General features: G+C 44.7%; 1 protein-coding gene across 1 annotated transcript in view; it reads right to left on the minus strand.

Moving 5' to 3' along the window:
• Window positions 1–9,955: 9,955 nt before the first annotated feature.
• PTDSS1 (phosphatidylserine synthase 1) overlaps window positions 9,956–12,081 on the minus strand; it is a 39,645-nt gene continuing 37,519 nt past the window's right edge. The window contains exon 13 of the mRNA XM_030479462.1: window positions 9,956–10,054. Within this exon, the coding sequence (XP_030335322.1) occupies window positions 9,957–10,054 (98 nt within the window). The 3' untranslated portion in view covers window position 9,956. The remainder of the gene's footprint in view (window positions 10,055–12,081) is intronic.

Consider the following 12,081-nt stretch of genomic DNA (forward strand, 5'->3'; position numbering starts at 1 on the left):
CACTTCAAGAGCTTCCTGAAGAGTGTTTTCACCCCTCTGGCTTTCTGGCTGCCCCAGTCTCCTCTTACTAGACAGGACCACATGGGGCTGGCTCCTCCAGCCTACCAAAGCAAGGCCTGGGCAACTGCTGTCTCTAAATCCTTTTCTAGCCATCCAAGGACATAGAGGCATTGGATCAGCTTCCTAATCAGGGCAGTGGGGACAAAAAAAGCTGATGAGTTTCTGTCCCTGCCCATGGCAGGGGCTTGAAACTAGATGATCTGAAGATCCTTCCCAACCCTAACTGTTCTATGATTCTGTGATTCTATGATTCTATGAAGATGGAGCTTGATCCATTTAGTAAAAAACTTTAGCGAGTAGTTGGACCACCTCTCTGTAACCTGGGAGCCCCAAATTCCTAGGAAGCTATAGGCTCTGTGTTTTTCCATCCGTACAGTACTAGCTGTGCTCCCAGAGGATCAAACAGACAACTCCTGGAGTGTTGTGCAGAGCTACAGAAACACTGGCCAGTTCTGTTTTCAGATACTAACCTTTAAAGATGGTGTTTAATCAATCATTGCCCACTCTGGCAGCAAAGGTTCCCTCTTAATCTTGAACATATTTCCTAGTTCTATTCTATTTCTAGGGTATTTTTCTCCACTTCTTTTACATTTCCAAGGAAGAAACCAATGAATCAAATGGCTTTAAAACAACATTTTTTCAGCATGATATTTTTCCAATATGTCTCGTGGGCAGCAGTTTATATTACCAGCCTCTTGTGCCTACCTCCCTGGTATTCATTTTTCCCCTCATGGCAGTATTTAGTTAATACAATTTTGCCACTACCTGCAGCGTTTCCAAAGTGAGTCAAGTCATTTTGGTGGCATCTCAGAAGCAGGCATGCTTAGCTGCACCGATTTCTGGCACATGAAAAGTACCACATTCCGACTTGCCAGCAGCAATTATCTCTGCAGTGTGAAATTAGCCTCCATAACAAGGTAAGGGAAGTGAGAAAATGGCAAGGAAATAGGAAAGTTGCAATCCAAAATTTCGGGTAGTCAGAGCCATCTGAGATCCCACGCTGTGAAGGTTAGGCGAGATATCTATTAGTAAGGCTTCATGAGTCAATGCTTCGGTCCCTCTTTATGTCCTCATGCAACTGTGCTCAATTCAGGGACAGTCCACGTGGCTCCAGCTATTTGGAGTTTCAGGATTTTTGCCCAAGTTTCAAACAGTTACCAGAATGCAATGGAAAATGTGATCATAAGAGGTCCAGACTTGGTAGCTTTCCTATTTAGTTAATAAGCCTGTTTATTTAGACTTAGCAATTTCCTGTGGTCTACAGCGTATTTCCAGAGAGGAAACTCAAGTGCTGTTCTACAACTGCTGTCTGTAAGTACCACCACAGAAAGACAATACACGAGCCACTTTCATTTATTTCACAGTTCGGAAGTAATCACCCTCCTTTGTAGTCATGTGCCTTTTACTCAAAGCTCTCTGTGTACTTCCCCTTAACACAAAGCCACTTTCAGTTGCTAGAATTAACACTTCCCAGACACCAGAAGAGCTGGTAACACCACTGACTCAATGTCACCTGCACATGCTGCTCTCCGCAAAGCCAACACCTTGCCAGAAGGAGTCAAACCTGCCCTGGGTGCAAGCTAGCCCAGCACAGAGTCCATTCCCCAGCACCCCACACATGGCTCCTGACGACCTGCTTTGCCTCCAGCTCCTTAGTGCTGTGCTCACACTGTCTTACTCCACATAGAGGTACCCAAAAGAGGAATTGACTCAGCCTGTCCAACCAAGCTGGGTGTAGGACTGATGGCTTCTTGATTTCCAACCATGAGTTAAATTCTCATATGGCACTACAGTGACATTTATTAAAAAGAGAAACAAACTCTCAAAACTGTGTAGCATCCTGTTGCTGTCCAAAACCTATCCACTTATGAAGAACATCGTCACTTAATGCTACAAAAATAAATAGAAAAGGAAAAATAAGTGCAGTATGTTATGACTGGTTGCCAGTTCCAAACAGCTTATGCTTTGCCATCAGAGTCCCTCAGAGTTCGTCTTTATAACATTGATTAAATCAATTGTCAACAATCTGACTAGAGATGGCCTGTGGGGCCAAGTTAAAATAAAGAGAAGAAAATCACAGCAATAAAGTCAATCCAGGATAAGATGCATAACAGCAAACAGTAAGAAACCTGGTTCCTTTTTTCAACACCATTAATGGTTATTTAATTTCTGTGTGATCATTACAGGTGGGTGTGTGTTACATGCATCAAACAGTTGTAATCCAAGTTCTTGCTGAAGATTTCAGCTGTTAATGCAGGGACTGGTGAGAGCAACTCAAAATGCTGGGCCGTCTTCCTGCACTGCTGGCCGTGCACGAGCCTACGCCCTCCAAAATACTGGGTGGTTTGGTGTGGGTAAGTCTGGGAAGGGATCTGGAAATCATGCTCACAAAGATGTTATTTAAGGGACAGAAATTCTAACCAGCAAATTTGTGGCTGGATTTTATTGTAACATGTGTATTTATTGTTTACCCAGAAAATTGACTAATTAACAGTTCTTCTTGTAGCCACAGCAACTGAAAGTATTTGTACTGCCCAGGGTATGCACAGTGACACTGAAGCCAAGCTACAGTTTGCATTTCTAGCCAAGGCTCTTTGCTGAGTCCTTTGCCAGTGGGGGGTTTGGAGTGAAACAATCTCCCTGTCCTTTCTTTGGAAAGACTATCTCATAAGCCCTCAAAATCCCATATCCTCTCTTCTTTTCCCTCTTGTTCCCGCACCATCTCTGCACATGCTGCCACTAAGACTGGTAGTCCCTTGCCCATGGCAGCCAGTGCTGACAGGGAACTGATGAGAGTGAATGGAGCAGTCCCCAGCTGATGCAGAAAATATTGCTGAGGTCCAAGGACCTGAGGCCAGCTCCAGCCTTATCCACACCATTATAAACCAATCAGAGGCCTCTTTCAGGTTCGTTAGCAGTGGGGTAGGAACAGTTTAGCTACCTAGAAACTTCAGTGGACTGGTAGGGACGGCGCCCAGCCCAGAGGTCCTGCCTCCATCCGTCCCAGCACTGCAGGCAGTGTGTGCTTGCCTGCTGTGGCTGGCACAGCTTGGAGCTGGGGATAAGCAAGCATGCTGGTGGCCTAGAAATTGGAGAAATATTGACAGATGAATGGACTTTAATTTGTGTGGGCAAACTCGTAGGTAGCTGTATTGAGGGTGACTGTGTACTGTTCCCGCTTTTCCAGTTAGTGTGAGGTCATTTCATTGGAAAGAGCTTGTTTTCTCACGTGCGTTTTTTGGGGGGTTTCTTTGAAGCATGAACTGGGCGTGACTTTCAACTGGCTTTTAAGGCTTCCCCAAAGGGAGCTCCATGTGTGGAGAGTCCAAAGCCTGTTGAGCCTCGCTATACAGATGCTGTTTTGTACACATGTGGTGTTAGCAATGCTATCCCACCACACACAACAGAACAGGCTGTCTTTCATCTGCCCTTCCAAGCCATGATGGCATTTAATTTCTGCTTTTAGCCAAGGAAGGGACTGGAATAGTTTCTCCCAGGCGCAGCCAGTGGGCCTGGGAGCAGGGCTACGAAGCTAAACCTAAAGCTTCATTTAGTGCAGAAGTCCAACCAAACGGAAAATGGCATTAGAAGAAACTTGTCCTGATACTGTTGCTGTCTCCTTTTCCTCCCAGGCTACAGATTTGTACTTAAGTTAACTGTACAGTTCTAACTGGCTTTTTGATTTAACAGAGTTGGCAGGGGAGGGAAAAGCTGCCGTAAATTATTTCCCCATCCTTTTTTTTTTTTTTTTAATCAAACAAACTCTGGAGGAAACTATTTTACAAAGAAGAAATAATCTCCAATTAAAGTTGGAAATCCATCCAGTACCAGTTTCACACTGATTTCCAGAGCAGTCACTCACACATAAAAATATGGGTGTAAAATGCTGCAGAGAATCTGGTTCTGGAAAACTTCATCTAATACATGTCATGAAAAGTATGTTTATATTAGGAGTGATAAATGCATACATTTATTTATATACACATAAGATTTTCAGGCCAATATTGATGACCAGAATGTTAAAAGATGGCTCACTATGTCCATTTTATGCAACAGAAAAACTGACCAGTGATTTTTACCAGCTTCTTCACATATAGGTCCGAAATCACCTCCTCTCTGTTTGCAAATGCCTTGGGAGACATTACTTGAGAAAGAAGGCGTGAAGCAAAACCCAGCTTCTAAGACATTAGCACGTATTGGCTCCAGAAGAGAAACTACAATGACAATTAGATTTGGCCATTGACAACGGAGCAGCTAATCACTGAAGCTAAAATCAGATTACCCGAAATGAAAGTCTGTTGCCTGGCTGCAGCCGAGTTTCAGATGTTCTCATTGTAAGTGTACCAAGAGGAATTGCAATCCTGTTATCCAAACAAGGGCCAAAAGCCCAAATCAAATGCCAGACAGATTAAACAGTGACTTCCCATGTCCCCTCCACCACACGTGCTTGTCTTGCTGCTGAGCCCCAAGCCAGGCACTGCTCCTCTTCAGACGTGTCCTGCTGGGTGCTGCCTTTGACTCTCCACCAGCAGCATCTGAGTCAATTTACAGCACCCAATCTTCAGCGCCAGCCTAAAAGGCAACGTAGCTGTAAACTGAAAAGTCTGGGTGTTTTGTCTGGTTGGTCTCTCAAGCTTTTCCACTCTTTGTGTTCACACATTGGTTGTGGGATTGCACTTGAATTCAACAACAGATTTTATCCTCTGATGGACACGCAAGCCGTGGTCAGAGGTGGTGCAATATCACGTTGGCAAACATTTGGGCTCCTTGATATTTTTGTAAATTTACTAATATTCAGCTGAAGTTTGCAGAAGGGTTTAACTGAAAGGTCAATGAAAGAATATCTGCATATTGTAAATCTAATAATCGGGGAAGATGTAATTTGTTTAAATTAGGAAAAAGCCAAAGTAAACTCTTTAAAGAAATTGCTCATGTATTTGAGGCTAGCTGTGGGGTAATAAAAATAGAAATTATGTAGATAGGACCTATTGTGGTATAGAAACTTAACCTCAACATATTGATTGAGGTAGTGCTTGTCCCTGAATTAATATACACCTATGAGTGAGTATTTGTTTTGGGAAGTTAAATAGAAAAGCCAAGAATAAATATAAAGGCTGAGATGAAATAGCCATCTGGACTACATTAGACCAAAATGTATAATTGAAGCAAAGAGAGCATACGTCCTTTGATCCAGTCACGCACAACTGAAATGAAAGTAAATGGGCAATTCCTCTTATCTAATCATTGGAGAAGAGTTTGCAGCACATGTGAGTGAGAAGAACTGCTGGAGGGCTGCAGCTGAGACCACCTCTGCGGCAGGAGGACCCCAAGTGTGCCAGCCACAAGCGTCCTCATGTCAGGTGTTATGTCAGGGCCAGGACTTCAGCATAAACCTTAGCTGGGCTTATGTTTAAAATGCTGAAACCATGTGTTCAGCCTCGGCATCTCTGCCATTTCCATGGGATTACCAGCAGAGACATATGGCAGGGCAAGATTCAGCTTGTCTCTTTGTGCAGCTGGGAGAGCTGAGGTGGCTTCATGGTGCCCTGTTGTGCCATGGCAGGGACCCACACAGACAACCAGGGAAACACTGGTCACTTTTAATCCAGATCAGTCTTGCGAGCCATGGCACAGAGAGGGGACACACATTATCGTGCCACTGCCTTGAAATGTCCTCCATTTGATTAGATGTGAGGACATAGGGATGGCAGAATTGAGGTCTTCCGGATAGCTTTGTAACCTACTGTTGAAATCTCAGCTAAAATGTTGAATGAGCTAAAAACTAATCAGAAACTGCCTTCAGTAAGCTCTGCTTTCCTGAGCACTGCTCCTCCTCACTCAGGCAATATATTGCCTATCATCAAATCAAAGCCTGGAGCAGGTGGCTCTGCCTCCTGGTCCCTTGGTCTCTTGGTCAAAGATGTACTGTTGGACAGGTCTGCAAATAGCCCTGGTCCTAGATTGATGGTGTTGTGGTGGCAGAAATCTCATGGGCAAACCAAGAAACATCAGAAACTTTTCACTCATGTAGATGACTTGGCTCACATTCATGTTACTAGCTTAGGTAGACCACCAAGCTTTCCTAATAGAGCTGTACCAGTATCAGGAGAGCTTCCCTGGTTGAACAAGGGTACTGCTGGAGAGGCATCCTCAGATAAGACTTCACCTCCATCTTTCCAGCTGAGCCCCTCATGTCTGTAGTGCTTTTGCAAATGGTGCCTTAGCGCTGAGACGCATCCTAAAGATGCTCTGCTGCAACAGAACCTCAAGGGTTGACAGGCTGAAGTGTGATACAACGCTGATACAAACCCCCCAAAATCCCTTGACCATCCCAGCTCAAATAAGGCTCATCAAACTAGTAGGTGTGATTCTACCGGTGTGGTGAGGTCTCCATGCTAAGGGACAATAATGTTCAGAGGTATGGGTGGGCTGCTGAATGAGTCTGAGGGCCTTGGAATCAGGGCATAGCATGGGGCCAGGAGGCAGAGGCAGTGCTCGTGGCCCAAGCAGGAATAAGTTGCCTGTTGATTTGGTGATGGGCAGCACATGGCAATGCTTGGGAAAGCAGAGCTTGCTGAAGGCGGCTTCTGATTATTTTTTCTCTTGTTCAGGAGCTGGCTGGGATTTCAACAACTGGTTCAACCACAGAAGACCAAGCTGTCTCCTAGCAGAGTCCTGTCTAGAGTGGGGGAAGAAGAAATTCTGTTGAATCCAAGGAAATCATTTTTCAAGATCCCGTTGACAACTGCCAGCTTCTTGAATAGCTTTTCCATTTCCCCCATGCTCCTCAGTTCTGCGCCTGTGGTTTAGTCCTGTGTTTAACATGACGGGTTTGGGAACAGGCAGAATGTAAAGTCAGCTCTTCTGTGCCGAGGGCAACAGACTGGATAATAACCTCAAAACAGCTCTGTGGCCAACAGCAGAATATTATCTAATAATTTTTCTTCATTATTTTGCCAGCTCAAAGACCAAGGGAAATGATTTGCAAATGTCCATAAACACACACACACATATATGCATTTTCTGACATTGCAACATAAAATATTCATGTGGAGCATTTTTCCATAATTTCCCAAGCTCAAGCAGAATTTCCTTAGCATGGTTTGTCTGACAGACATTATGTAGCCATTTCAGAATTTTTGAGGTGTGAAGATGGTAATTCCAGAAAAAGAGGGTGTCAGAGCCGCCAATGTTGAGAGTGGGAAGCTTTTAAAAATTAAATTTTCAAGTCCTTGAAAAATCCTTCATTGAGTGACTTCCAGACTGAGATAGACCCATTTCACCTAGCTCTGTCATCCGTGGCAAAGCTGGCTGGGTAACTGAGAGATGGGTCTGGTACACCTCCCTTAATGCTACCAGGAATTGTGCAATGAGTCCTGTGACACGCTGGTCATGATGGATGCTTTTTGGTGACAAACTTCAGTAGAGTAAAGGTAGGTTCTTCTTTCCAGTTCATTAGGAAAGGCTGTATGCCAGGCTGCTACATCCAGAGCAAAGACACAAGGATACAGGGAGGGCAGCTGAAAAAATAGTTTTGAATAACAGCCCTGAGTCCTGACAGCTCCCTTATTTAAATCCAATATCCAAGCTGGAAAATGACTTGAAACAAGTTTTCTGTCACTGGCTGTATCCTCCACTGTGCTGTCCACCCTCTCATTGGAGGATGTCTTTCCTTTGTGCTCAACAGTTTGGAAGAATATATGTATATGTATAAAATATATATATATAAAAAAAAGAATAAAAATATATATATTTTTATTCTTTTTTTTTTTCTTCCATTTACATTTCACCATATTAAATGAGTAAAACTTGCATAAGATTTCAGAGGAAAAAGAGGATACCCCATGTCCCGGGCACTCGCTCTTTCCCACACAGCCTGGCCACCCTCCTGCACTGTCCACCTGCCAAACAAAATTCAACATCTCACAGACAAATGGCAAGGGGAAAGGTTGTGCATGAGAAATGGTGAATTTTCAGAGCAAATACCATATTCATATTTGTCAGGAACAAAAAGTACAGTTTACAGCCACGTGTGGCTGAATATAAATTAGTTTGCACAGCTGAGTTAACCTTTATCCCTGCTGGAGAGGAAGAGATTTAGCTTAAATGGGAAACCCCAGGTCAGATTTATCCAGCTGTAGCCCCACGCACTCCTGCACTGGCCCTTTTGGTCACACCACTGCAGCCTGCCACTGGCCACCTCTGTAATGGAGAGGTTTGTAAAGAAAACACCATACTCCAGGACCAGGGGAAAGAAATACAGTTCAGGACTTTTAACACAACATTGTTCTCTGGACCTGAATCCAAGCCCATCTGCATTTGCAAATTACCAGGAGAGCCTTCTGTGTTCTTACTTATCCAGGCTTCATCATGGGGTCATGAAATGGAAAAATATTGTCTGAAATTCAGGTCAGGGTGACCCATCTGAAATGGGAAGGGTGAGGTCAGAGGGTGAGTCAGATCTTTACAATGATAAACAAACACAATTGCTACCTTTTGTCCCATTTCCGAGTCAGTCTCTCAAGGTCTGTATTTTCTCATCTGGAGATGTGGCTTCAAATTCCTGCTTTGTCCCGACTGTTCACATAGGCGCTACTGATAGAACAGCTTTGGCTGCTCTTAGCTGTGCTTGCCCAGCACTCACAGCACCACTACCCACCCCTGGAGGTAGCTGGCTCTGTGCTTGGTGGGTGCAAGACCCTGTTTCTTTCCCGCAGCCTCTGGCAAGTTTGGAGAATAACTCAAGTCTGGTTTGGGGCTCCCTGGTAGGATTTTCCACTACTGACATGGTTCTGTGTGTGCCAGGCTGGGAAGGGCCTGTCTGCCTGCCACAGCAGCTGAGTGTGCTGCTCACTGCCTCCATGGGGAAACCCAGGGGAGCTCAGAGTTCTCTCTGATGATGTCCAAGCTCCACAACTAACTTCACCATTTGGCGAGGACCAGCTGGAGATACTCGTGGCACACAGTGAGAGCAGATTAGCTGATGTGGACTTGCTGGCGGTCAAACACAGGCTGCCAGAAGAAATATTAGCAGATAGAAAAGAGGGGAATGCCACATGTCTGGGATTTGTCCTCTTCCCAACCCTGTGCATGTTGCCTGAGTTGAGTTTCAAGGCTCTGTACATGTGCCTGGCTGCCAGCTGAGATCAGGAGCAGCAGCTGGGCTGCAACATCCCACAGTGCAGGTGGTGTGCAAGCTCCACGGCAGCACAGGAAGAGCAGGACCCATGCTTTCCTGGCATTGCTGGCTCCTGCCAGGCCACCTTAGGAAGGCAGGTGCTGCTCTACAAGGAAAAATGCATCTATGTGGTAGTAGGCTGGGGAGCTGATGTAGCCATCCCCGTTGAGCTGGTAGGTTTGATGTTGCTGGAGATACTGAGGGGCCAGGTGCCAGCTTTGCATTAGGCAACCCTCCCCAGTGAGAAACTGGGATTTAAGAGTTGGGTACCCAGATCGTCTCCAGGATAGTCAATTTTTTAGTTCATTGGTTGAACCAAACCTAGTAAATTGTGGGTGTAAATAGGTAACCTGAGTAACTTGGCCTTACATTCACTTAAAGGACAGATGGATCCACCTTTGGTAAAACTCCCCCAGCATCTGCTCACATCTCACTCCAGCTTCGTAACAGCTGGAAAGGCTGAAGCAGGCTGTGATGGAGCAGCTTCGCCTGATCTTTAGTCTGTCCAAGGCCACTTGGACATCAGCTGGTTGCTTAAAACATGTGCAGTTCCTAGCGGGAAGATGGAACCCTGAGCAAGGGAGCTGACAGGCAGCTGATAATCCTCAATCCCCAAGGAAGAGAGCAAATACAGGAAGGCAAGAAAATGTTTTCCATGGGAGAAAAGGGCAAAAAAAATTCAGCTTGTACACATGATTTTTATATTGAGATGCACTTGTCAGGAGCCATGAAACCAACACTTCAGTAAGAAAGAAGAAGCCACAAAGGGCTCATTTGCTGACAGGCTCAGTCTCCTGTGGCTGTTGAACTCGAGACCTACAGGGAAGAACAATCATTTATACTGTGCAATAAACCACTGGGCTTTATCATAGCCTGCCACGGGAATACAGATGCCTACAGAGCTGGGGGTGTAGCTCCAATCAGCAGGCAAGACTAGAAAGGTGGGAAAACTTCCCCAGGGGAGCTGAAAGCAAAACAACTCCCCAGTCTTCAAAGGCAGCTTAGCAAGAGGAACAGATCCCACAAGCTGATTTCTGTAGGCACTGCTTATCATTTCAAGTGCTGGAGGTTTCACACTTTAAAGCCTCACTTCCTCTACAGTGCTCACACACCATCAGTATAATAATATTTCCCCCTCCTCCACGGTGTCAGTCGTTATCTTTCAGCCTCCCTTATGCCTCATCCAGATCACAAACGTTAACCGTTTGTGGGCTCTTCTGCACAGTCACCCATTCACATGTAACATCCGAACAATAAATAGTTGCAAATCATTCCTGAGGTTTGTTTTCCCAGTGCTGTCAGGTTTTTTTAAGACACTTTATAAAAGCCAAGTGAAATGAAAGGTCCTGACCCATGGCAGCCATGCCTACAGCTCACAGTGAGGGAGCTATTAACTGCGGCCTGTATCTGCTGTTCTCTCCTCTCCCCTTCCATCTGCTTGGGTCTCTGTTTGTCTGTCCTGTCATGGTTTGTCAACCCGCATCCTCTGGCTTTCAGGCCAGAGGTGGCATGTGAAACCAGGCAAAAATCCTGCTCTTCACTCCTTCACATGCATCACCATGCATGTGCACAAACAAGACAGGACCAAACACAAACACTCAGTGAACCCTTATAATTTAAGGTTGGGTTTTATCTGGTGGTGCAGGCAGTAGCCCTGCTATGTTCCTGCATTTCAAAATGCCCACATGGTCTGGGCATGCACACCTCTGTGTCTTTCTAAGTCATCCTTCCATTAAAGAAAGTTGAAAACCTACTTCTTTGTATGTTACAGGCAGAGACAAGAGGAGCAGACTGTGTCCTCTGTGGAAGAAAAGCAACACAAGAAAAATAGGAACGTTCAGAGTGATTCTACCCAGCCTATTAAGAACTATAATTCTGACAAAGATAAATTGCCAGCATCTGCAGATGGCATAAAAAAGAGGACCTGAAATGGCCTACATTAACACATATGTGTGCTAAGTAAATTATCTTTTCTCTATTTTTCTACCTTTGGCCCCTGACTATCCCCAGCATTACATTATGCAACAACAAAATGTTTTCTAAATAAAGCTCTCAGCCCAAAGACCTCACACTAGGTAAATTAACTGCAGTAAACAAGCAAGCAGCTAACTGGAGCTAATTATATATCTGCCAGCAGCCTTGCTTTTAAGCACCTTACAGGTGAACATTTTAATTACTTAATGTGCTCTATTGTTCTCCATTTAGATATGAGAAAAATAACATTGATCCAATCCTTTTTTTATTTTTACACACTGCAGTTGGAAGGCAAGTGGCTTTGTGAGGGGATTATGCGTGTGCTAATCCTCCTTAGCTATGATAAAGTTCTCTGCTTCCTAGTGAGATTGTTTAACCCTCTTCTAACAGCTGCAGCTAGCTCCTAAAGAAAGAAGCTGGGCAAGATGAAATACAGCTTGGGAGAGCTGAGAGAAGAAAGCAAGGTTTTGTCTCTCATCTTTCCCCATGCTAATATTGCTTATCAATCATACTTGTAGGAAAACAGCCTCAAATTTAGTAGGTCCCGTAAGAAAGCAGGTGAATGACATGTTCATTCCAGCACGGATCCCTTCATTTCCTTTTTGATGCTGTAACAGGCTGAGTATCAGCAGCATCCTAAATGCGCACCATTGGGAAGAGGGATTACAAGTAATTCCCATTCCATCAGATGGAAATGATCCATTGCTGGAGTACAGTATTTCTGCATTTGGAAAACAGCATTGCACTGTGAGGACCAACAGGGAAAAGAGATAGATGGCTCAAATCAGTGGAGCAACATGGGACAAGAGGTTGGACTCATCCCTTGTAATTTAGGTGCTTTCAGGAGGTGCTGCAATTGAGGGGCTGGT

Source organism: Strigops habroptila, chromosome 1, assembly GCF_004027225.2.
Source record: "Strigops habroptila isolate Jane chromosome 1, bStrHab1.2.pri, whole genome shotgun sequence".
Taxonomy (NCBI): Eukaryota; Metazoa; Chordata; class Aves; order Psittaciformes; family Psittacidae; genus Strigops; species Strigops habroptila.